Below are 26,145 nucleotides of genomic sequence, written 5' to 3'. Positions count from 1 at the left end.
CTGTAAAATTGTGAGGCCAAGATGACAAGATAATATATGAAAACTCTGAATAATATTTAAGATTGTACTGGAGGGATAAACTTTCAAGTCCAAGTAGTAGAAAACCTTAGTTGGACCAAGAAATCTGGTGCCTAAAAATTACATTTTGATACAGGGACAGAAAGGGACCAGGGGCATAAAGGGAGAACCTAGTTAAGGGCACAGCTGGCAAGCTATGTATAGGTGACACCCAGGGCCAGGAACATTCACATACTCTCCCATAATCAAACTTCATGTACAGAGATGCTGCTTATCCTAACCAATATTTGCCCCAGTATAAAGATACAAAAGTTACACAAACTCATGGAGCAAACCTAGGCTTCAAAGTCACGTCTGCCTTGCTTTGACCATCCAATTATCCATTAATTTGCTGACTTTTTCAAGTTTTTAAGGAAGTTAGGACCCTTTTCAAATGGAAGTTTCTTCTGAAGATGCCTATATAAAATAAAAGAAAAGCTTCTCTTTATCGAAGCAGGTGTCCTGTCATTGCCCTCGCCTGGCCAACTACCTCTGGGCCTAGCCCACCTAGAGCACTGCTTACCTTCTTCCTAACTTAGCCTCTGAGGAACCTACCACTGAAAACCCCAGCCTTGTTTCTGATGGAGTCTGTGCCCTACATGGTCCCATCTGTGTAAATTTCTGATTCTTTGTATGTTTGGGGAAATAGGGGAAAGAGGACTTCATGTCCTCAGATGCTGGTCTTTGTGCTGCCCTAATTCTGGCACTATTTCTAGATTTATGCCTTACAATTAGTATGACCTATGTTGGAAGCCTTTGTGGTGAAGATAAAAACAGGTAAGTGGTTTCCAGACCTCTTTATAGTATTGTCTTATTAGGGAGCTTTTCAAGAGGGCTTGGTGACTGATAAAATCTGTGCCCAGTGTGGTCCCATCACAGGAAAGGCAGGTGGCAGATCCCCCATAATGAACTATAAAGCTTGGCTTGATTTACAAAGTGCTACTAGTACTATTGCTGTTTACAGTGATGTCTTAGAAACTAGTGATACTCTGACCCCTTAAAACTGGTTATGGGGCTTGAACTTAGAGCCTAGGTGCTGTCCCTGAGCTTTATCACTCTTACGACCAGCACTCTATGACTTTGAGCCACAGTGCCACTTCCAGTTCTCTGGTGGTTAATTGGAGATGAGTCTCACAGACTTTCTTGCCTGGGCTAGCTTTGAATTGTGATGCTCAGATCTCAGCCTCCTGAGTAGCTAGGATTATAAGTGTGAGCCATTGGTGCCCAGTGTAGAGGTACTTTTCTGTGTGAGGTACTTACTAATCCTTTGCCTTGAATTGCTCTGTCAGTGAACAAGACTGACAGCTCCCCTTTCCTGATGTTCTTTCTTGCCTTTCCACAGTCTCATGGGATAAATCCTCTTGAGGACAGCAGTTAGTCTCCCTAGCTCTACCAGTATGCATGTTCCCAGCCATGCACAGATGCATATGTTTCAAGGAGGAACAAGTCTAACTTCACAACTGCAGACTTCCAGCATTTCAGGACTTAGGCCTGAGGTCACCTAATATATAAGACTTACCTTCTTGCCTCCTGGAGAGGAGGCATCAGGGGGAGGCGTGCTTGTGATGTTCAGTGGGCTGGAGCCACAGCTAGAAGGTGATGACCCCCTTATCCTGTCAGAGAAGAGAAGGGCGGTTACACTGCATTTTCTTTTTTCAGAGACAGTTTTGTTAAGGGGTAAGGATGAGAAAGAGGATGAAGATCTAGACAAATTTTTCTATAAGGGCTAGATAGTTAAACATTCTGTGGGGGGCTGGGAAGGTGGCTCAGTGGTAGAGCGCTTGCCTTGGATGCATGCCGAGGCCCTGGGTTCGATTCCTCAGCACCACATAAGCAAAAAGAAAAAAAGCCGGAAGTCGCGCTTTGGCTCAAGTGGAAGAGCACTAGCCTTGAGCTGAAGAGCTGAGGGACAGCGCCCAGGCCCAGAGTTCAGGCCCACGACCGGACCAAAAAAAAAAAAAAAACATTCTGTGGGTCATATGATCTCTGTCTCACTACTACATGGACAGTGCAGAAAAATGAATGGGTATAGATTTGTTCCAATAAAATTATTTACATAAACAGGTGACAGAGTTGGCCTAAGCACCAACTAGCAAGAGCAAGACCTTGGTTCAAACCCCACTGTAGCCAAATAAATAACAAAACAACAACAACAAAAAACTCAAGTGATTAGTGAGATTTGTTCTTTAGGCACCTGTTCTGTAATACAGACCCTGATGTAGTTACCTCTTAACAAAAAAAAAACCCTTGGGTTAGGTTTGGATTCAGGCTGTTGAGTTTTCAGTGCCCAATGTTATTTCCTCATATAATCTAGATGTGTTGGTTTACCTTGGGAGTTTAACTACCATCCTATGAATTGCCGTTTATAGCAAATGATTTATCCTCTCCGCTACATCCTGAAATGAGGATATTTTCTTAGGAAATGGAAGGTGCCAGGGGAGCTTGCCTGCACCTAAAAAAGCACCCCAGGAAAAGTAGCAGCCTTCTAGAGAAAGCAGTGGTACAAAATGGACCTGGGCCTTTCTTACAATGTCTTATTGTAGGCCAGGTACAGAGAACAGTAAGTACAGACCTCAATCTCCTATGGACTGCTTCCAAGCTCCTCTCTCATATGGAAAAGGAGGCTCCTCCAAGAGAGCTGTCTCTTTTACTGTCTGTTCTTCTAGATCTCTATTACTAACCCTTAGTAGCTTCAAGAACATACAAATGTTAAGCCCCAGAGTAACCTGGGTTGTAACATTCATTACTTGTGTAGTGAATTGTACATCCATCCTCACTAAGAAGGTCCTTGGATCATATACAAAGTATTAGGAATTGAGCTTCCCCAAGAGTCCCCCTAGCTCTGGCCTATTTTGGTTTAGCTTTTTATTTAAGGGAAGATTTCTAAATCTCAGCACTATTGATATGTTAGACTGATTAATTCATTCGTTGTCATTCAGCTAGGGGACTGTTTTGTGTACTGTAAGATGTTTAGGTCTTGAGTCCTTGGATGATTAGCAGCAGCCTCCTGCCCAACTGTGACAACAAAAATGTCTCCTGACATCACCAAACATTCTCCAGGGTGAAGTGAGGAGGGAAAACTATCCTGGTTGAAAACCATGTTCAGGGGAGCAACCAGAAGGTGTTACTTGCCTGTGGATTTCCATGATTTCCTCAGCAATCATTCGACCTATTTTTCCTGCTCCAGCTCTGGTTCCCCCTGGAATTCCTGGAACAGTGGGATGGGTTCTTTTCGGGCCACCTACAACAGAGGAACCTGAGCATGAGAAAGTGGAAAACTGAAGAAGAAATGCTAGTATGTGTTAGATGAAGATCCTATGATCCACTTGAAGTTTAATACCAAGATTATGTCTTGTCAGGAAAAGGCATTCTAGCATGGAAGGCTGAATGTTCTGGGATCAGAGGCCAAAGTGTTGGCATGGAGCACTTAATGCCTTTCATGCATTCAGAAATTATTTTACTAAATGGCACTTTCTGTGTGAAGTTGCAGAGATAAGACAGTGTCCCTTCCCTTGAAAGAGCTCACAGTCTAATGGGGCTAGAGCTAAGTTGGATAAGTTTAGCAGGTAAGCACATTCAGGACCAGCCACGGCTTTTGGGAGTGGTTAGCTCTTAGTTGAATCTTGGCAGAAAGGTAAGGAGGGGAATGTATTCCAGGCATAGAAACCAACATGCAAGAGCACTAAGGCACAGGATGGAACTTCAGACTGCTCCAGGTATTTGTGGAGGATGGTGAGGGCATGAGACATGGAAGTGGTAGGGCAAATACTAGACATCACAAGGGGTTCTGGATGTTCCATTAATAGACCTGGACAGCATCCGCAGGGGATGAGGCCAAAGGATTTTACACAGAAGAAGCACTGATTGAGATTTAGATTATTAAAAAGTCCACCACATGGAGAATGAACTAGTTCTGTATTGCTAAGTGACAGGGTGCATTCTTACAAGTGTATCATTAATTTTATTTACTGTATAACAAATTCAAACACAGTACAGGCTATTACACAGCTAGGCTGTAGGGTTATATAGCCTATTGTTCCTATGCAAGTGAGCATGTTATTGTGCTGAATACTGCAGCCAAAAGTAACACAGTAGTGGTATAGCTAAACACATACAAACAGGGTGTGAGTAATGTGTTACCCTAGGCTACCACACCACTAGGGTGATAGAACCTTTTCTGACACATTATAATCTTATGGATTCACTCACATACATGTGGTCTTACATTAACCAAAATGCTGCAACATTGGTATGGTTGTATAGAGGAGGATGAGATAGGATGAGAACGAGTAGTATTATGAAGTGACTGGCAATAATGCAGGCAGATGAGGAAGGCCAAGTGGTGACGTGGAGCTGGGTGAGTTTAAGAAACAGAAGGGTTAGAACTTTGTATTTAGGCATCATGGAGGAGGGACAGGAGCAAACACTTCTTGCTTGGATAACTAGATGGAAAGGTACAGAGAATCAGTTGGGGATATTCTGAATTTCAGATCCCCATGTTCTACTCTAGGTAGTTCTGTCCAGGAGGCCTTTGGAGAGACAACTGGAGCTCAGCAGAGGTTGGTGCTAGTGCTTTGGGTGTGGGAGGCACTAGTAGAGAGCAGGGACTGAAGCCATGCAAGTAGAAGTGGTCCTAGGCAGGACAAGTGTCGAGTGGAAAGCAGGGGCCAAAGTTGAGCCCTGGGGGAGGATTCCATTGGGCATAGCATACTCCCCAGCATACAACCACAGAAGCCAGGGTCGATCTTTGAAGAGCACCTCCCATCACAGCCACAGGGCAACAGAGGAGGAAAACACAAGAGGAGTGCAGAGTTTACTATTTCACAGCTCCAGAAAGTACAACGATGAGTCCCCAGTATTCTAGACTCCACTGAGAGAGTGACCACAGCATTCTTCATACTCAGAGAAGTCAGCATATCATTCCCTCGGGGCCTCCCTGCTCCATAGAGTGTGACAACAGGGGGTCCTGAGAACTTGGAGGTAGAGTGTCTGGCCACAAGCAGCTTTGCATGGGCAAGCCCCGATGCCGCAGCAGGACATAGTTACCTTCTCCAGAGGGCAGCATGCTGTCCATGCTGTGGGGGGACGCTGTGAGCTGCGGGAAGGTTGGGTCCCTGCCTTCCAGGACGTTGGCTCTGTGAACATCCCAGCAATAAGGAAATGTGAGTCAGGCCTGCTCAGAACTGTGAACCTTGCACCTTGGCCAAGGTGTCCGGTGTCCACTCTGGATCTGGACAGGCCAGAAAATGAAGTTTCTGCTTGAGTGGTTGAACAGGTCTTCTTGCTGTTTGAGGATGGACAGTATCCTGACCTTTGACCTCACTGCCTGTCAGGAGCTTCCTGATTGGTGTGGGACACAGTCCAGTGGAAGTGGTGGCTACAACAGCCCACTGCCACTGCTATAGCCAGCACCCTGTTCCTGCCAGCCTGCAGCAACCCAGCCCCAGTTCCTCCCTCAGCTTTAACCACTGGTGGAATGGATCATGGAGAAGGAGTTGTGGGGAGCACAAAGAGGAGGCTTTTTCTCTATTCACCTAGCAGTGTTTGAGGGAGCATCCTAGCTGCTAGTGCTTGGGCCATCAGCCTAGTAGACATGGAGACCTGTCCATCCCCTGCCAAGGATAGTATGAGCTAGAACCTATGTGAGCTTTTCATGGATTAGTCAGCCCCATTTCCATAACAGCACAAATGGATAACCAGTGTGCAGGGCCTCTGGCATCCCAAGGTTGGCTGCTTTATGTGGGGGCAAATTCCCCACCCCCCACTGTTTCCAAGCATAATTTTCCTCAAGCCAGGTTTACATGGTATGAGTTTTGAAACTTGCCTTTGTTAACAGCTCCCTGCCTCCTGCCCATCCTAAAGATTCGCAAGACATTAGCCAGGTGGCATTAAAAGATAAGATACTAGCTATTGCCTAGACTCCTTTACCCAGTAAGGATCCCAAAGCATTTCCCACTAAAATAAGGGAATTTCTGACATGATATACTTACAAAACAACAGTGTTGGTTGAGACAATATATTCTACTTCCTTGGTCCAAGGGTTCATGAAACTGAACCATCGACTCCGTAGTGTGATAAAAGAACCATCTTTGATTTTAAACTTGTAGCAATTAGTGGTAATTTTTTCTCTTGTCTGTAAAACTGAAAATGCAAAGAAACCATGAACACTGTCATTTCCTGAAATCAGAATATTAAAAGATATCCAACACCAAATGCTAGTGGTGCTCAGGCTCCAATACCATCATTCTTTAATAAGCCAAGGAAGCCAGCAGTCAAAACTCAGAGAACAGGTTGGGGTTTTTTGTTTTTTGCTGTTTGTTGTTGTTTTTTGTCAGTCGTGGGGCTTGAACTCTAGGCCTAGGCACTGTCCCTCAGCTCTTCAGCTCAAGGTAAGCACTCTACCACTTGAAAGCTACAGAAAACTTCCAGTTTTCTGGTGGTTAATTGGAGATATGAATCTCACAGACTTTGGCCCAGGATGGCTCTCAACCGTGATCCTCAGATCTCAGCCTCCTGAGTGAGGATTACAGGCATGAGCCATCAGGGCCTAGCTAGGGTCTAACCCTTTTAGTTTGTGTGTCATGTCACTCTTTTTCAGTGTCTATGAAAATTAAGGCTTTGGAGAATGCTAGGATCAGCTCTGACATGAACCCTGACAAATAAAAGGGCATTGTCAAAGGACTATGCTCTTTCCCAACCAAAAGTCTGAAGGTAGTCTCGTACTTCATCTTGGGAAATTTGAACCACTGACCTATTCAAAGCACATTCTCTTTTGTAATAAACATATCATGAGTACATTTCATATGCCAGGCCATGACTCCTGCCCTCAGGAAAGGAATAAGCTAAGGCTACCTGGAGTCAAGAAAGGGACACACATTGGCCAAGAGGAGGAGAAAGGAAAGAAGCCAGCATTGCCTGAGGAATGGCAGAGCCTAGTGGGTCAGACCTGGACAAGAGGGTCAGGATAGCTGGAGTATACTGGAGAGCCAGATGGGAGGTCTTAATTTGATGCTGATCATAGGTAGTTGGGCTTAAGTCTAAAAGCATGAGAGTTTTAAGTGGGAAATGTGACCGCAGATTTGGTCTGAGGAGAAATGGAATAACCATGGAAGATAGTTAGGGGTGAGTGATCAGGGAGACTCATTAGGGTTGTAGGTCTCTGGGCGGGCACAAAGCTTAAACTATAGTTGAAGGGAGTAGGTGTGATAAAAGGTGGACTTTAGAAATACACTCTGAGATGAGTGAATAGGATCTGGCAAAGACAGTGAAAGACGGGATTTGGGGGCTACAAACTAGTTAAGTAGGAAAATACAGGAGGCAGTGCAGGAAAAGTGCAGGCCATACAAAAATCTGGGTAAACCCTAAGCAAGAGAGGCCTCCTGGAAAGAGCTGTGGCCTGAGTGGAGTGAACTGCTGTGCATGCTTCTAGGGAGGTCGGTGGTGCCTGGCCACTTGGTCTTTCCTCACACATATTCCCTGCATACTGCAGGGGGCAGGTTTCTCTGGAAGGTCATGTAGATGAATCTAGAAGTGGGGGAACACTTGGAACTGAAACTTTTCCCATAGCCTGGCTCACCTTGCCTATGACATTCTGCAAGATGTCCTATGTCATCTTGATGAAAATATTCATAACAGGATGTGCCTAGAAGTTCTTGTGGTAGATACGCCAAAATAGCTGTCGCCCTAAAAGAGAATAGGGTATTAAAAAAAATAAAAAGAAAAGCCATTCAAACAATTAACAGCAATGTGGTAGTGGCTAAATGCTGCTCCAGCCTGTAAGAGCAAGGTGGGTTTTCAGAGGGCTTTCCTGTTGCTATGGGTTTTTTTTTTAATTAATTGAGCAGAGGCTATAAAACCAAGGAAACAAAGCAAAGAAGCCTTTTAATGCCTATTTTCATTAGAAATCAAATTTTAAGAGTTTTTTAAAGAAACAGATAAAAATGTAGTAGGGAGCTAAATTCCAGAGCAAAGCTGCTCTTTACTATCTCTTTATCATAAATTCCAGGAGCTCTAGCATCTGGGGCCACAGGGCCTTGAAAAGTAGCCATCTCCTAGCATTTTGTGGCTGTTTCTATTGCCAGAAATGTTATTCACTGGCTATCTCCAGAAGCCTGTGAATATTCTTAAGGAAGCAGAAGCAGCAACAAATTGGAGACATCTGGATTTTCAGCTAGCTGTGATTCCAACAGGCCTCTGTTTGGCATCCATAAAATGAGGCTGCATCAGATCACTGTCCATTGTCCTCGAGAACTTTCTGCAACGACAGACATAGCCTGTGTACCTACCAGGGAGCCCAAGGAACCGAATATTTCATTTTATTAAATTCAAATTTAATCAATCATGTTGAGACTTCCATGGCCAGCAACCACTTTGTTAGACAACTCATGATTAAAAAGTTGTTTCTCATTCAAAGTAATGGTTCTAAAACATTTCACAGATTTAAATAATATGTTTACCCTCTCAGCCATTGGACTTCAAACCACCCCCATATAACTGTCTCTCTGTACCAAGGAATGACACCGAGGAAAACTATTTACGATGACATGCTATGGAGTGTCATTTTAGCATCAATCCTCACCCTCTTCCCCTCTTTATGCAGAAGCTGCTGCTCTGCAGTAGGGGTGGAGTATCTGTAAGGGGATAAATGAGGTCAGGGGCCATCAAGTCTTTTATTAAAAAAAATTCTTTTTTTTTTTCTTAGAAAAGCTAGCTGATAGCTATTCAACCCAGAGTTGCAAATTCTCTCCAATCATTGCTCAAGGACCACACTCTTACCTTTGGTCTACAAAAACAAACTTCCCATCTATTGCGTGCCGAGATACATATTCCATAGACTTCACCCTGATTTCCCCATTCACCGGCTGTGGAACCACATGAGAATGCAGTCTTCCAATTGCTACAAGACAGCTGAGGTTACATCCCTCATTGTCTGGCTCATTGTCTTCATCAAGTCCCATCTTTGTGGGTGGCCAGCTTTTCAAATAGCCTGTGCTATGAATGGTGCAGAAGCTTTTTCGATCCGCTAGAAAGCAAAGTTTATGATAAGGGTCAGTGCTGGGTTTGGATCCTGGAGGCAAAGGCAGATGATGGTGTGTAGGTAGTGAGGTGTAGGTAGTGAGTCAAAAGATTTTAAAAACAAAGCCTCAGTGTCCACAAGGGGACCATCAAAACCATGTTAACTAGTGCCAAGTAAGCTTGTTAGAGCCATTGACATTACATACAATATACCAATGAAGGAATAAATCTACCTGGAGAGAAGAAGGCCCCACCTCTGAAAACCTCTGCAGGAGGATAGCCAAGAAGGACAGGCAGTGGTTAAGGCTCTAGGGTGGGTAAAGGGTAAGAATGTTCAAAGGTAGAGATACCGCCTATTCAAGAAACAGTTAAGCTCCTTGGGACTGAAGTGAAATGGAAGGTTCTGATCACTAGAAATCTAGTGAGTAAAGCTGTAAAAGCAGAATGAGAAGGTCATACAGCCCTTGGTTTATTTCCTAGCAAATTTGTTAGGTTCTTGTTAGACATGAAATGAGTTTCAGATGGTGTTTCAAGCAGGGAAACAGCACAATCATGTCAGGGGTTGAATGCTCTAGAATCAGTATTGGGGGAGTGGAAGAAGGCAGAATTGGTTCAGAGACCAGTGGCAAGAACACAGCAAGAGGAGATGAGGACTGGATAATCACAGGGCCTGTGGGGAAAGCAAGGGAAATTTCTGAGATAGAACTATTGGAAAGAAAATAAGTGTAGCTCTCATTTCCTGGACTGGGAGGGTGCTGGTGTCATTCATGCTGAAGAGGGAAACAACCAATCAAGAGAAAGAGACTGATTTGGATGAGTACCTGTGGGCTCCCATCATGGAGCATTTACTAAGTACTGAGCTGGTTATTGGAATGCAGTGTAACACAAATCAGACATGGACAAATACATGAATAATTCTGGAACTGCAACCAGAAGAAAGCACTAGAAAGAAAACCTGCTGGGTGCCATGAGAAGAAACAAATAAGGAGAGGAAGGAAGCAGCAAGGAGAAGTTGTTTCACTCACAGGTGACAGCATGTGCAGAAGCCTTGCCTAAAAGGAGGCAGGCAGCACAGGAAAGAAACATCGTGCAAATGCACTGAGTATGGCAAGGATGTGACCATATTAAGTATTTTGAACTTTTCTTCAAGAGCAATAAAGAATTTTAAGCAGGGAATTAATGAAAAGTCCCCTTTAAAAAGATGATTGGGCCAAGCACCAGTGACTCATCCCTGTAATCCTAGCTACTCAGAAGATTATAGTCAAAGCCAGCTCAGGTAGGAAAGTCCATGAGACTTTTATCTTCAATTAAACATCAAAAAGCCATAAGTGAAGCTGAGGTGCTTTGAGTAGAAAAGCTCAGAGACAGTGTCCAGACCTTGAGTTCAAGCCCCAGGATTGGCATACACACACACACTCTCTCTCTCTCTCTCTCTCTCTCTCTCTCTCTCTCTCTCTCTCTCTCTCTCTCTCTCTCTCTCTCTCTCTCTCTCTCTCTCTCTCTCTCTCTCTCTCTCTCTCTCTCTCCTCTCTCTCTCTCTCTCTCTCTCTCTCACAAAGATCACTGGGGAATCTGTGTAGAAGGCAGCAAGCATGTAAAAGCTGCAGATGGCCGGGCTCTCAGTGTTAGTAGGAGCAGAGTCACGGCTACACACACTTGCAGCGAGGTCCACTGATGGGCTCATGACATGACTCTCTCATGAATGAGAGTGGGTGCTATGAGTCTCATACCTCCTAGGTCCTCAGCAGAAGCAAAGGAAAGGCTCAGCTCAGGTAGCCACTTGGGCAGATAGGTTAGACAGAGAAGCTCTTGAGATATCTAAGCAGGTAGATTTTCTAGGCAGTTAATTTATAAATCCGAAGTTCCAAAGAGAAACCAGGGCTGGAAATGTAAACTTGGAAGTTACTGGCATGTGCATGAGATTTAACATGATGTACTATGGAACAGTGCAGACAGAACAGAGGAGGCCAGAACAGAGAAAAGGAGACAGTCAAAGGAACTGGGAAACTGGGAATAGGCTGAGTGGCAGAGGACACAGACATGAAGTGGGAACCATGTGGCTTTGTGGAAAGTCAGGGAAGGGAACACAGTGACAGGGGAGAACAGTGAATCCATCCATTGCACTTAGCAAAGTGAGGTCACTGGTGAAGTGGGCAGAGTACTGGGGGCTCCGGTGGCAGTCAGAATCATGGCTCAGGGTGTTCTTTCCCAGCCACATTAGGACACAAACATACTTTACACAGAGGAAAACTAGTCACAAATCCTTGTCCCCTGTTCTTCACAGCCCTCGTCTGTAGGGGGATGGCAGATCCCTGGCTTGCAGGTCTTCAAGCTGCCATTCGTGCCAGCCAGAAGCACTAAAATTAAGCATTGGTTGAAAGCCCCACTGCAGAAGGCAAGCCTCCCCTTCATGGGATGTGAAAAAAATGTTCAACTGTACCTTTTTTCTTTGAGCAGGTGGAGGGGAAGTCCTTGTCTTCAACCTTTACTGAAGGCCTGTTACACTTCATCCTACAGAAGAAAGAACGGCGAGCTCCAGAGCATAATCGAGATGGCCCAGGGGTTATATCTGTTTTAACTGGAAGTCCAGCTGCAAATCAACACACAAAATGTGGTGAACTGAGAGCAGTGTTGTCTGTCAGACAGGGCTCTGACCATGAGCAAAGTCTCTTCTTTATGGTCTTCCTGTTCTATACCCGCGATGCCTGTCCCTAGTTTAGACCTCAGGCAATACCCTTGATTGGTGCTTTATTAATATGGAGATATTTGTGGATTATGTAGAAAATGCTATTGAACAAATAATTTAGGTGTTCTGGGGATCAAAGTAAATACACCACAGCAACAAGAACTTACCAGTGAGAAAGGGAGATGGAAGGGCACTGAAATAAGACCAGAGTGATGTATGATTAGGGCCAAGCAGATGGCAAAGACAGCCTGTGCTTTCTAGGGAAGAACTTCACTTAGTACCTGAAGGATGGGCAAAATTTGGATGTTGGAGTAGAAGGCAGAGATTGGGATTGCCTTGAATTCACAACCTTGCTGGAGGCCAGAATCCCTAAGGTACTTTGTCAACACAGATTCTTGGACCCCATTTGAGGTTTGTGCTGTCTAATACGGCAGCCACTAGCTACATGCAGCTCCTAAGCACATGGGATATGGGTTTTCTGAAATAAGATGGTTGTAAGTGTGATATCACACAGGCACTGCTGGCTCATGCCTATAGATCTCAGGACGCTGAAATCTTAAAGGTTTGAATCCAGCCCAGGCAGAAAAGTCATGAGACTCCATCTCCAACTAACTAGTAAAAAGCTGGGCTGGAAATATGGCTCAAGTGGTAGAGTGCCAGCCATGAGCAAGAAAGCTGTGCAAAAATGTGAAGTCTAAGTTCAAACCTTGGTACTGAGGGAGGACAAAAGAAAAACAGGAATGAATGAAGTTGCACAGAATTTCAAAGATAGCACTAAAATAAAGACCGTTAAATTTTTATTAAATATCAACTAATAGTTTAGCTTTAAGTCAAATAAAAATATATTATTAATGTTGCATTCATTGTTACTTTTTAAAAACATGGCTACCAGGAATGTAAATTTATACATGTGGCTCATGTTTGCAGTTTACATTTTTGTGTGTCATTCTGGGACTCAAACTACACAAAGGCCTCATGTATGCTGGGCTAGCTAGAGCTCTATCGTTGAGTTTCACCACCAGTCTCATTTGCATTTTATTTCTTTTATCTTTCTTTCTTTTTTCTGCCAGTCCTGGGGCTTGAACTCAGGGCCTGGGCACTGTCCCTGAGCCTCTCTGTACTCAAGGCTGGTGTGGCTGCAACCACCTGGGGCCAGGACCAGACAGGTCATAACAGGTGTAGTCATGCTGGCAATGGCTGCATCCTATGGTCCCTCATGGCACCTCCCACACACCTGCTTCTCATTTCGCCACCTCTGTTAATGACTTCCCAAGAATGCCAATCAGAACCTGCCCACCCAGCTCAAAGCCCTTCACTGGATGCCCCTACCCTGCATACTTTGCTCCAAATGCACCAAGTAGGCCACGAGGCTCCACAAATCATTTCCTCTGCTTTTTTTCCTCCCTTCACTACCTGACAAACGTTAATTCATCTTTTCAAACCCACCTCTGCTGTCACTGACTGTGAAGCCTGTCCCCGCGCCCACGTGAGAATTACTCATCCCTCTCCATGCCCGGTGCTATTTTCATGGCTGCACCTCAGATGCAGCTATCTGGGTGCTATCTGGGTCCCTGTCTCCTAACCTCTTCAAAGGCAAGGACCAAACACCATTCATCCTCTTCTCCTGGGGACCCTAGAAAGATGCAATAGGCACCTACATCTGATTTTAGGAAGACACAGAGCTCATTAGTGAAAAGGATGCTTTCGAGCACTGTTCTTGGATGGTATTCCTTCAGGGACTGAGAACTTAGAAGCAAGAAACTGGTTAGGCCATGACTGGCCTAGCCCAAGATTAATATAACACTGAAATACTGCTAGGTACAGAGAACTTCATGTAGTGTACTAAGATATTTAATCCTAGCAACAAGTCAAAGCAATGGGTGCCATTCTGCCTGTGAAAACTCTGAGGCACAGAAAGGTTAAATAGATTGCTTGACACCCCTCAAAAGTGAGTAATGGACTCAGGATGTATGTGCCTACCAGTTGGGGGCATGAGAGAAGACAGATCCCTGATGGCCTGGCACAGGAGGCACAGGACCAGGTGTGGGAGTAGGGGTGAGGGGATGAGAATGTGTGTGGTGATTCCACTGCTGTGGAAAGGAAGCCAAGACGGGACCAAGCTAAACTAGGAGGAGCTAAACAGCCATTTTGGCCAAGCTTAGGAGAAAGAGACACTTGGGCCAATCCTATTTATGTTTGAAATGTTCTTTCCTTTTTCTTCTGAGCTACATGGTTGCAACTCAAAGAGATATGATGCCTGTACAGTCTGGAGGAAGGTACAACTTGGGAAGTTCTTGCTTCTGGAAAATATTAAAAGACTAGAAATCAAAAAGAATCAAATCCAAGTGGTTCTTTCTTCCATTAAACTTGGACATTTGAGTATTCTTCTTCTTTATGTAGACTACAATGAAAACAAGCCCAAAGGGACATAGATAATTCCATTTAGCCACAGACAGCAGCTGTGGGAAGAGGGAAGCTGAGGCCAGGACGCACACCCTCTCTGTACTTGCTGGTGCCCCACGGGGCAATGGGGATGGACTGCTGAGGAAACACCAGCCTTCCCCTCCACTCACTTTTTGCATCTATGAGCCTCTCCCTTGGTGCCGTGTCAGAGGAAGAGAGCTGCTCCTTCACTTTGGCGATATCTTTAGGATGCAGGTAGTCAAACAGACTCTGGCCAATCAGATCATTCTGTGGGGATGAAATGTTAAAAATGACAAGTTATCTATAGGTGGAATAAAAAATTATGCAACAAGTGCTCACAGGCTATGCATCTTTTGCCATTATTTTGTATTTTTAAGCATGAGTATTTCAAATCCTTCCTATGTGAACCTGCACACGTGTCCCGGCTCTTTGCCTAGACGGATATGGTAAAGGAGGCTTCAGGAAGATTTTGATAACCAATGAAAGAGAAACAGTTCATGTACCTCTAGGGCAAGAATATTTTGGCTGGATGTATTCTTTTTAACTTACTTCTGCCACTACAAGATCCCTGGTAAGGCCTAAGAAGGAGGAACGTAGGATGTGGGATGTTTCCAGCTCTACCATTAAGCCTTTCTCTTCTTCATAGGTGTATTTATGTGTTTATCTATTGTTTCAAGACAGAGTGTCATTTGATAATCTAGTCTTATCTTAAACTTGATGTGTCATGGCCTCAGAACTTGTCATCTTCAACCTCTAGAGTTCTAGAATTATAGGCATACATCAGCCTGCCCATCTAAGCCTCTCTTGAGTTATATGATGCCTTAGTTCCCTTATCTATACATAAAGGTAAAACTTGCTCCATAGCCAAACACTTTGGTAAAACTAAATTTGCATTCTAATTGATATAATTTTAATTCAGTCCTTCTGCCTACCAGGCTTCCATGCAAATATTAGTATGTAAAAGAGAAAATGAATGAAAAATTCTGAGGGCATAATTGGGGAAAAGCCTAGTTCTAGAAACTTTGTTACTCTTATTTTATCATAAAAAGTACGGCTGATAATCAACATTTACAGGAAGCTGAGGCTCAGCAGAGCTTCATATCAGTTTACCCTCTAGTACTGAGTTACCATTCTCCTTCATCAGGTTGCCTCATTCTCCAAACATAGTCCATAGTTACAGGATACTTATTTTACATTAAAAAAACTATAAAACTTTTGATAAGATTAGAGTTAGGGATGGGCACCAATAGATCACGCCTGTAATCCTAGCTACTCAAGAAGCTGAGGCCTGAGGATTGAAGTTTGAAGCCAGCCTGGTCAGGAAAGTTCAGGAGACTCTTATCTCCAATTAGCCAACAAAAATCCAGATGTGAAAGTATGTCTCAAGAGGTAGAGTGACATCCTTGAGTAATAAAGCTAAGGAACAGCACCCAGGCCCTGAGTTCAAACACTGGTACTAGCACATGAGTGTGCTCATGCGTGCACACACACACACATCACATTGCACAAAAGATTAAAGTCAGATATTTCGGTCAGATATTTCACTGAGGAAATAAAACATTAAAAGGTTTCTTTTCCTACATTTAAAAGTTCTCTGTTAAGAAATTAAAGACTTTGTAAAAGGATTTCATGTGTGCATTATGTAATTGTCCTGAAACATGGAGTTATGACTGCCATTAGCTGTCCCCCAACCAACAGGAACTTGAACAATACCTGGCTATAGTTGAGGATCTTGAAGACGGACTCTGAGACAAAGAGAATCTTCCCTCGATCGCATCCTACGACAAACAAAAATCCATCTGCTGCCTAATCAGAGAAATGGACAATCAATTTATCATACTTCAGGACAGATGATTTGTACAGCAGCAAATCAAAGATTTATAAGTCTCCAAAGCACAGGCACATTCCTGAATTTCATTGGTATCCTAAGAACAGGATGCTTAAAACAAATGTTTCCAGAGAATAAGATTCTCCCCATATAGATCTATATATCAAAGTCCAATTAAACTAAGTTTTAGTTTAAATTTGGCTTAAGAACTTTCTTTTGATTGTGTGATGATGCCTAGAAATCAATTCACTGCTCTAGTTCTAAGAACTCTGTGAAGAATAATAGAATCCTAGACTGGCAACATCCTGTAAAATCCATATCTCAGCCACCATCTGCCTATAATTTGAACAGCTTTACTTGTTTTGGATTTTGTGGTCCCAGGTTCAAGCTCAGGGCTTTGCACTTGCTAGGCAGGTACTCTACTACTTGAACTATGCCACCAGCCCTTGGTCAGGTTTAAAGAGAGCTTGGCAGAATGTTTTCTGGAGTGGTGAGTGATGTTTTGTGTTCACTGTTTTGCTGGAAGGCATGAAAATGATCAGTAGGGTGACTTTAACCCTTATTCCAACATGATTCAGTGACAGATCAGGACCTACTGCTATCAACAGTGTTACTCCAGCCAGGGCTAGCCCATTTGCATTCAAGACAGTCAGGAAAAGAAAAGCCAAATTTTCCCATGAAATTCTTCTTATCCTTTCACAAGTGAAAAATCTAAAGTGCCAACAAAGACAGGCATAGGAATAAGACATTTGTTAGAAAGAATGAAGGAGGCAGATGCCCAAGTTACAGTGCCTGAGAGCTCAGGCTGTTTTGACTACTCAGCTCCTGGTGAGAGCGTGGGTGAAATCTTCTTCTGATGGGGACAGCACGTCACATTCTAGCATGCACTTGCTCTAATGACCCCACTCCCCTGATTCTAATGCACAGCAGGTCCATTAGTATCTTGTTCATGAGTTTTCAAGCTGTTATTTGGAAAAAAAAAACTTAGACAAATTTTGTTTCCTTTTCCACACAAGGGCCTTGGGATGGAGTTTAATTCAAATAATTGATAAATGTATTCATGTACCAGAAGATTAAGAAAAAATTGTATGTGCACCCGGGCTGGAATAGAAGTGAGTGAGGGCAGACAGAATCACTAACTAGAACCATAAGAACCTAGCTAGCCAGCCAGCTAGAGAAAGGCTAAGGGACCTAGTCCTAAGTCAAGTCCCTAAGCTGTCCCAGGGCAAGAAATGACGACAACGGGGGTGGGGTGGACAATTTTCCAAGCACCATCTGCTGAAATTCTCATTCCGTCAAAAGAAAAAGTAGGATATTAATAACTTCCTCATTTGCCTTGGAGACAATCTTATCTAAGAGAAATGTTTTCAGGCTGTTCACTAATGTGGCTATGCAGTACCAATGATGCCTGGGAAGGTGACTGTGACATCTTACAGAAAATGCCGGGCAGAAGTAGATCTAAGACCAGGGCAAAGGCAGGGTGATTTCATCTCACCGCAAAGGTCATGGATGGATTCAGTCTGCATTGCCATTCTGCTGCACTCTGGCAAACAAGCCACCAGGTGAGGAGCTGGGGCTAAGGGGACAGCTGAGGAGCAAGAACACTACTAGCATAAGGCCCACAGGACAGCCTTGGAAGATGCTCTGGTAGGATTGAAATAGTATTCACTGGTCCCTGACACTCCACTAGATATCTGGAATACACTTAAGGCATGGGTGAGAAGTGGAAGCCAGGGCCTGCACCTAACTGTCTAAAAGCTGTGAGTGCAGCCTGCCTTCTGTTCATGCAAATTGCTGGCAACTGAACATCTGGAAGTTGGATAGTATTTTCCAGGCCCTGACATGTGTCAGAGAAGTGAGACAAGCTTTGCCAAGGAAGACAAATCAGCGGGAGCTCTATCTGAAACAGAGGAGCAGAAAAGCCCATCCATGAAGTGTTTAACAGAAGTATTAAAATCCTTGTTCCAGACCCAAATATATGTAGGTATATGATAGGAAATCATTTTAAAAGAACCCACAAGACAATTATTAAATGGGATATTGCAAAAGGAGTATGTATGTGGGTACATATGTATATATACATATATAGACATACACATATACATACATAACATATGCACATACATACATACATATATACATATAGCTCATGGCTGTATTCCTAGCTTCTCAGGAGGCTAAGATCTGAGGATCATGGTTTGAAGTCATAGGAAAGCCCTTGAGAATCTTATCTCCAATAAACTATCCCTGCAAAGCTGGAAATGGTGCTATGGCTCAAGTGGTAGATTGCTGGCCTTGAGCAAAAAGCAACATAGGAACAGTACTCAGGCCCTGAGTTCAAGCCCTAGGACCAGCACCAAAAAACAATCAAGATTAGCAGCATAATTTGTGGGTAAGGCATAAATGGCATAAAATGAAAATGCAGGCCCCTTGTTAAAAAACTAAGGTTTTCAAGGGACAGGTTTGTGACACATGCTTGTAATGTCAGTTACTCAAGAGGAAGCAATTGGGAGAAATACCCTTTGAGGCCAGCCGAAACAAAAAGTTACCAAAACCCCATCACTTAAAAAAAAAAAAAAAGGAAAGAAAAAGATGGGCATGGTGGTTCACATCAGTAATACCAGCTACGAAAGAAGTGTAAATAAGTGGACCGAGGTCTAGGTTGCCCATGCCCCACCCCCCCATCAAAAAAACAAACCTGCAAGACCCCATCTAAAAATAATAATACCTGCCTAGCAAGTGCAAACCCTGGTACTGTTATAATAATAATAATAATAATAATAATAATAATAATAATAATAATAATAATAATAATAATGTTTTTCTGGATAGGACAGCAAAACTTTAAACCAAGCGGGAGCCCTGGATGACTGTACCTTGGCATGTTCATAAAGCCAGCCCTGGAGGCAGATGCTTACATTAACTTTATGGGTCCCCTGACAACGAGGATGGATGTACAGAAGGCCTGAAGTGGCGGGGCAGAGTAGGAAGTCTGGATAACCATGTCTGCGAGCAGTAACAGTGCCATGCATCCACTAAGTATGTAATAATGCTTGTGGATCTGGTGACTAAATAAGAACTGAAAGCACACAAGATGCCCACTAGACATGTAAATCACCTAGAGATTCAGAGGATTGTGTGTAGCAAGCTGACAATGGAACCATCCAACAAGATGATTTTTCACAGAGTTCAAAAAGAAGTCCTACCTTAAGTTCAGAAACACACTTGCATCTGTAAATTATGTAAAAACCCTGACCTACCAATGTTTTGTGTACCAGAAAGCTGGGGAGGAGCAATACTACAGCTGTCCCAAATATGGCACTAATAAAGTAGTTTCTAAGGTTCCATTCAACCTCAGAACACTTGACCACTGGTCAAGTGCTGAATTGGGTTGTGCAACTCACTCATGGAGGACAACCTAGCAAATGGATGTGGTTTTGGAAACTGTGTGTGGTAAATACTTCTGAGGGGCCAGTTCTTATCCTCATTTCCCACCTCCTTTCTCTCTTGTCGCCTCTACAGTGGAGGCTGGAAAATCTGTACACTTGCTTCTATATCCTGCCCTGTAGCTAAAGTGAGACCAGGTAGCATATGTCCCAATAAACTAAAAGGGATTGGGCTTCCGGGAAGGAGTCTCTTTTCCTGATAAAAAGGAAAAATCCTCTGGGTAAAGCCCCTAGTCTGTCTAACTACTCACACCTGGCCTAGTCATCTTGTTATGTGAAGGAAATCAGCAATCATTCAAGCTTGGCAAGGCTGTATGAAAAGGCAGAAAGAACCCGGCCCTCTAATGTCCATAGCCATCCTAGCAATCTGATCCAATCCTCCCTGAACCAGTTGTCCTTGAGAAGGGAAAGCCTATGGAGTCATCAGGTTTTCTGTTCCCTGAAGCTAAAGCCTTTCTACAACATATGGTGAGCAGATGGAGAGAATACTAGGGCAAGCAGACAGGCCAGGCTTACAGAGTGCCTAAAGCTAGGCTGAGCAAAAGATGGACAGTGATGATGCTGGGGCCCAGCAGGACTACCTCTATCTGGAAGCATTGCAAACTTCTACAGAAAGGCCAGGACTTCCACGCTGTAGAAGCTAGGCAGGGAAGGTCAGGCCTAGCTGTGTGGGAGGAGGAGGCAAGTACTCTTCCTTCATGTTAGGTTTTTTTCTGTTTATAAAATACAATATGTTCATGATATTATAGGTCTATAAAACCTCAGAACTGTTCAATCTAGTTTGTTGCCCTTCAGTTTCTATTAATCTCCTTCTGTCCAGCAGCACACCTCAGAACCTTGTGCAGAGCTAATTCTGCCTGAGAGTCCTTCACAAGCTCTTAGGAACCTGGTTGAGAGGTAATTCTCAATCATCTCTGTAGAAACTTAACAAGGCAAACAGCACTAATGTCAAGTAAGCAAAAACATGCACATCTGCTATGCATTTTCCTCTTTGGCAATTCTGTGGTTTGGCTGGGTCTGGGTGTAAAGATTTAGGTACATTTTTTTGTGCCAGTGGTTAAAGTCAAGAAAAGCGAAAGTCTCAAACATTGTCATATTCAGAAGTTTCTAAATTCTTCATGTAGGAACATAATTCCTAACGAAGTCTTGCCTTTGGTAGCCTAAGATCAAGTAGCTTAGACCTTCCATTTTTGCCTAAATAGAATTAGGAGAGAGAGACAGGTGCCAGTGGCTTGTGACTGTAATCTTAGCTACTCAGGAGGCTGAGATCTGAGGATCATGGTTCAAAGTCAGTCCAGGCAGGAAAGTCCATGAGACTCTTATCTCCAAAAACTACTCAGAAAAAGCTGGGAATAGTGTCATGGCTCAAATGGTAGAGCACTAGCCTTGAGTACAAAGAAGCTCAAGGATAGTGCCCAGCCCCTGAGTTTGAGCAACAGGACCAGCCCAAAAAAACCTTAGAAAAAAGGTGACAGGTTTCGGTGGAAGGAATGTTAAGTACCTGATAATTCTTACTCTGAAATGTATTTAAAAATCAGTGTTGTGGGCAGAGGGTGTGGCTCAAGTAGAAGTCCTGCTTAACAAGTGCAAAACCCTTCTATCAAACACTAGCACTGTGTATGTGGGGAATATCTGTACTGGTAAAATAATGCCATAATTGCAACATACCCTGAGAATGAGGTGTTTCAGTTCATCATCTGACAGAAAAGTTGGTTTGTAGTTTGCTTCTGTATATGGATTGGTGGCACCTTGGGGGGTGGGGGTGGGGTGGAAGCAAAGAGAGAGTTGGAAGACTTTATATTCAGATATCACCTCATTCTACTTAGCTGTCTCTCATCTTCTAGATAAGGCCTAGAGCCTACCACCCAGGGTTTCCCTTTTATCCTCTTTTCATTCACTAGGATAGAACTAGCTCTGGGTTCAGAATCCTGTCACTCCAAAGAGAATGCCACTGAAAAGAGAACACTGTTCCCCACAGGAGACTTAACAAGTTTGCCTTTCTTATAATAGAGAAAACCAAGAGATAATAGAAGTTAAAAAATCTGCTTCTAAGAGAAAAGGCAGATCTAGAGGCAAACTGGTGGAAGTTCCTGAACAGGTTTCTCCCTCCCAAGGTCTGCATGAAGTAGACTGTCAAGCAGTCCACCACAGCATTATTCTAAAAGTTCTTGGAAAACTATCTAGGTCCCAGGTCCTGACTGATAGAGTGCAGAGGATCTGTACATGTGCTCCCCTTCAGCAAGGTGAGCTAATGAGCTTGGAAGCCTGGAGAAACGCATTACCCAGGCCACAAAGCTCTCGTTCCCAGGACTGAAGGGGACAAGACTTGTGTTTAAAAGTATTGCAGCCGAGTGCGGGTGGTTCATTCCTGTCATCCTAGCTCCTCAAGAGGCTAAGACGTGAGGACTGAGGTTCAAAGCCAGGTCAGGCTCTTATATCAAATTAACCAGTAAAAAGCTATAACTTGGTTGTATGGTCAAGTGGTAGAGCACAGCTGTGAGAAAATATAAAAGCCAACTGAGAGCTTAAAGGCCCTGAGTTCAAGACCCAGTTCTGGCACACACGCGCGCGCGCACAAACACACACACACGCACGCACACACACACGCACGCACGCACGCACACAAGGACTGCACTGCAACCTGACATTTTTCAGAACAATATCTGAGAAAAATGTCAGCAGCAGTGGATGCCTTGGGAGCTACAGAACAGTAAACAGAGTGGTGAAGGAATAAAATGACTCAGGTCTGTAACAATTCAAAGCACCCGGGGAAGGAGGGAAACAACAGAATGTTTGTGATTTTTTTTTCTTTCTCCATAGCCCTGCTTTTTATTCTACTTTGTAATTTTCCAGTGTTTTGTTTCTTATATGTAATTTCCCTTTGCAAAATTAATGCATGCTAATAAAAAAGAAATTCCTTTATCATAACCCATATTATCGTCACTAAAATGAATTTTTAGGTGTCATTCTTCAACTATTGGCTACAACATTTACATTTTTGAATAATGAACAAAATCAGAACAAAACCAACTACTTCTTATTTCTAGTGGCCTTACACAGATACCAAGATGTGTCCTTGACCACTCAGGACAGATGAAATTGAGTGCTCACTATCGCCTATATCCAATAATCCAAGACTAACTCTGGAAAATTACAGCAACAGGATTCACCAAAATGCCAGATATATTTCAGATTTCTCCCGAGGTTTGATGAAGTCACTTCCAGTTTTCTGCTTCTTTTTCTCACTCTCCCCACACTCAGCAAAGAAGAAAAATACTGCCTCCCTCACAGAGTCAATCCAGTTCGGGAAAATTCCAGCAAGATGAAAATATCATCAAGTGTTCATTCCTGACAATAAAACACTGTAAGAACTATCTATCAACCAGTGACTCACTTGTCAAAGGAATTTTCTTTAAGAACTGAAGCTGCTTGTCTGCGTCACGGTTTGAGCCTCCATTTCTGGTTTTTCTCACTGTAAAGTGGGATTCTCCCCCCAACACATACACACACACACACACACACACACACACACACACACACACACACACACACACACACATATGCAAGATGGGACTTAGGTAGTGTCCTCCCTGATCTGCAGGGAGTTTGATACCTTCACACTTCAGTGTATGCAAAGTATGCAAAACTCTCAGCTCTTGTGCTCTGGGATGCAGGAGTGCAAATCTGTATCTCAGTCCCCACGGCAAATCAGTTGCTGAAAAGTACTAGCATGTTACACAGGGCTACATACTTGCAGGTAATCATCATTTCCCTCAGGACTCACAGCTAGCCTAGGCAAAGCTGGTAACATTTGGGGGAATGATCAGAGAGGTAATCCTAGCTACTCAGGAGGCTGAGATCTGAGAAGCACGGTTCAATGCCAGCCTGGGCAAAAAAGTCTGTGAAACTCATATCTCCAATTAATTACTAAAAAGCTGGAGGTGGAGCTGTGGTTCAAGCAGTAGAGTGCTAGTTGTGAGTGAGCAAAAAAGCTCAGAAACAATGCCCAGGCCCTGATTTTCAAGCCCAGGACCATTACAAAAATTAATTAGTTAATTAATTAATTAACATAAAGGACCTTAAAGCCCAGGGTCTCACCTCTTAATGTTTTCATGTGTTGAACAGCCATCCTCAACACAGTCAGTTTATCTAATTTCCTGGACATTGCATTGCACGTTGGTACCAGAGAAGCCAACTCATCAATAAAACTGTTCATCTTATCCCGACGCCGCTTCTCAATCTGACTGTGAGCTTCTCTGAACGATATGAAAAATGACTTTTATGAAGTATGAGCAAATATCAAGTAAAAAAATGACAAAAATAAACAGTGAGTTGTAACTGTGTCCAATATTCATCTGACAGGACAAAGATAGAATCTGTAGATTTTTCTACTAAAGCCACTCCCCTAAAATGGTCACAATACCGCATAGGAATTAGTTGTTTGTACTTACAGCATCCTTTGTGTTAAGAAAGAATTTTATGAAAACTGACTTTCCAGCTGGGCACTGGTGGCTCATACCTGTCCTGCTAGCTACTCAGAAAGATGGGATCTGAGGATCATGGTTCGAAGCCAGTCTGGGCAGGAAAGTCTGTAAGACCCTTATCTCCTCTACACTACCAAAAATAAAAAATAAAAAGCGAGAAATGGAGTTGTGGCTCAAGTGAGCCAAAGGAGCTCAGAAATAGTGCCCAGGCCCTGAGTTTAAGCCTGGGACTCACACAAATAAATAAATAAATAAATAAATAAATGTATATCGCCTTTCCACAATAAACTGAATTGTTCATTTTTCTTCATTGCTTTTCTTCCCAGCCTCTACAAAACTGGATCTTGAGATGAGGGTGAAAGAAGAGAGAAGAGAGGTAGAGGTTTCATGTAGCCAAGCATCCAGCACAGCCACAGTGAATACCCCACTCCCTTTGAGGTCTCTGAGAAGCTCACCATGTGTCTTGAGGAAGGCAACACTTCTTTCTAGCTGGAAATGCAATATCAGAAGTGTTGGGTATTAATCTTACTTGTGATCATCCTACTAAGAAGGAATATTAACAATGGAGACGTAGCTATGGAGCTCTGGAACCTTTTCCAAAGCTCACATGCAAAGTCTCAGGTCAGCAGTACTGAAGCTCACCGGTACTCTCTGCCATGACAGAGCCTCAGATGTCCCTGGTACTAATGGCAGGGAAGCTGAGGACCCAATGGGCAGAGTCAGCAAGTATGGCTAAGGCAGGAAGGACCAGGTAAGAGGATCTCCTCAAAGAAGCAGGTATGCCCAGGTCTGGCCTTCAGAGGCCATTTGCTATATGGTAAGAGCCCCTGTTAGGCAAGGCACAGAGCATGAATGGAATGAATCGCTGAGCTATGTCATCTGTGGAAGGACCTCTGCTAAAGAGTCAAGAAAGCCTACAGCCCTCACTGATTTTCTGCTACCTCCAAAGTCCCTTTTGGGTTAAACATGCTCAAATAGCAATAAGTGAAGGCCATTGGTGGGAGCAACAGACAGAAGGCTGCATCAGGCCCAGACCTACTATCTCCTTCCCTGTTTCCTGAGGAAAAGATCTGACATATAGGGACCAAACACATGGACATTTCTCCACTGCCCTCAAAAGAATCATCAAGGGTTTTAGAGGGGCCAAGCTTACCTTGCATTTTTTATCCTTCCTTGGTGTTCTGTGTATTCTAACCTAGGGAGGAAAATAGCAAAAGATAAAAATGCAATCCCCTGGAGATAATTGGCAGTTACACACTTTTGGTTTTTGTCCTATCTAATCCCTGTCACCTCTCCACAGACATAAGGGTCCTTGGTAGTTAGAATAATAGGGACTGAGGAAGGAAGGACACTCTTGAGCTCATAGGCTCATGGCCTCCTTGCTTATCTCAAATCGAGACACGGGGAGGTCATACTCCAAGTGACAGAATGTATAATCGTGCAAAGAAAATAGTTATAAGGACACTGAAGTTCAAATGACTAGGTTCATGGTACCTGCCATGAGGGTCATCTTTGTCTGTGTCCATGCTTTCTCTGCAAAAACAAGAGAACGTGACTGCATGTTAATAAAGACATACAGCAGAGCTTCTTATTGTAACACAGAAGGCTCCCATTTATCCAGAAACCAAACAACTAGAGAGCTCAAGTAACCATAGTAGAGATTAATGATGGAGAATAGTAAAACAAACAAAAACAATTAGGTCAAGCCTACTATAAAAACCTGGACTGGCTTTGCACATTTAGTGAAATTTATAAGCAGTTTCAATTACAGTTTGCATCTCAAGTACATTATGCCATATTCTGAGTGCTTGAAAATTGGTAATACTGTTTATAGAACCTCTTAGTTAACCACAGTATCCAAGCATCGTTCCTTATTCTGGATAAATGGAGCTTATTCCATTTGCAAGACGTTACAAGCATGGAAGCTATGAGTGCATGTATCTAGTGGGTGAGGGTTGAGGAGGGCTAATTAAAGCACCAACAAAGGACAGAGAAGAGCCCCAGGCAGCGTTTCCAAGGCACTGCCACCAAATGCTCTGCTTCTCAGAGAGGTGGGAGATGCTGTGCTCAAGGAATTGGGATAGAGGGGAGTATGAGGCTGAGGGCCACAGAGAGTCCTGAGGCCACAGCAGAGATCTACTTCCCTTTCACAAACTCTAGAAATTCAAGTTTCATGAAGTCAATACAAAGCGACTGAAATTCCCA

General features: G+C 43.4%; 1 protein-coding gene across 8 annotated transcripts in view; it reads right to left on the bottom strand.

Annotated features, from left to right (window-relative positions):
* Positions 1-26,145, bottom strand: part of Bmal1 (basic helix-loop-helix ARNT like 1) — a 99,034-nt gene that overhangs the window by 3,927 nt on the left and 68,962 nt on the right. For 6 of the 8 annotated variants that reach the window (XM_070019411.1, XM_070019414.1, XM_070019413.1 and 3 more), the window contains 13 exons: positions 25,435-25,473; positions 25,094-25,135; positions 23,555-23,712; positions 21,125-21,204; positions 15,896-15,988; positions 14,332-14,449; positions 11,513-11,662; positions 8,833-9,079; positions 7,634-7,740; positions 6,048-6,198; positions 5,104-5,192; positions 3,190-3,298; positions 1,577-1,670 (listed from right to left, as the gene is read on the bottom strand). In XM_070019411.1, the coding sequence (XP_069875512.1) occupies positions 1,577-1,670; positions 3,190-3,298; positions 5,104-5,192; positions 6,048-6,198; positions 7,634-7,740; positions 8,833-9,079; positions 11,513-11,662; positions 14,332-14,449; positions 15,896-15,988; positions 21,125-21,204; positions 23,555-23,712; positions 25,094-25,135; positions 25,435-25,473 (1,477 nt within the window). The remainder of the gene's footprint in view (positions 1-1,576; positions 1,671-3,189; positions 3,299-5,103; positions 5,193-6,047; positions 6,199-7,633; positions 7,741-8,832; positions 9,080-11,512; positions 11,663-14,331; positions 14,450-15,895; positions 15,989-21,124; positions 21,205-23,554; positions 23,713-25,093; positions 25,136-25,434; positions 25,474-26,145) is intronic. The other 2 variants (XM_070019415.1, XM_070019416.1) reach the window with 1 other exon arrangement.

This window comes from Dipodomys merriami, unplaced genomic scaffold (genome assembly GCF_024711535.1).
Source record: "Dipodomys merriami isolate MVZ:Mamm:240054 unplaced genomic scaffold, mDipMer1.0.p SCAF_133, whole genome shotgun sequence".
NCBI lineage: Eukaryota > Metazoa > Chordata > Mammalia > Rodentia > Heteromyidae > Dipodomys > Dipodomys merriami.
This window is presented reverse-complemented; position numbering and strand designations above follow the sequence as displayed.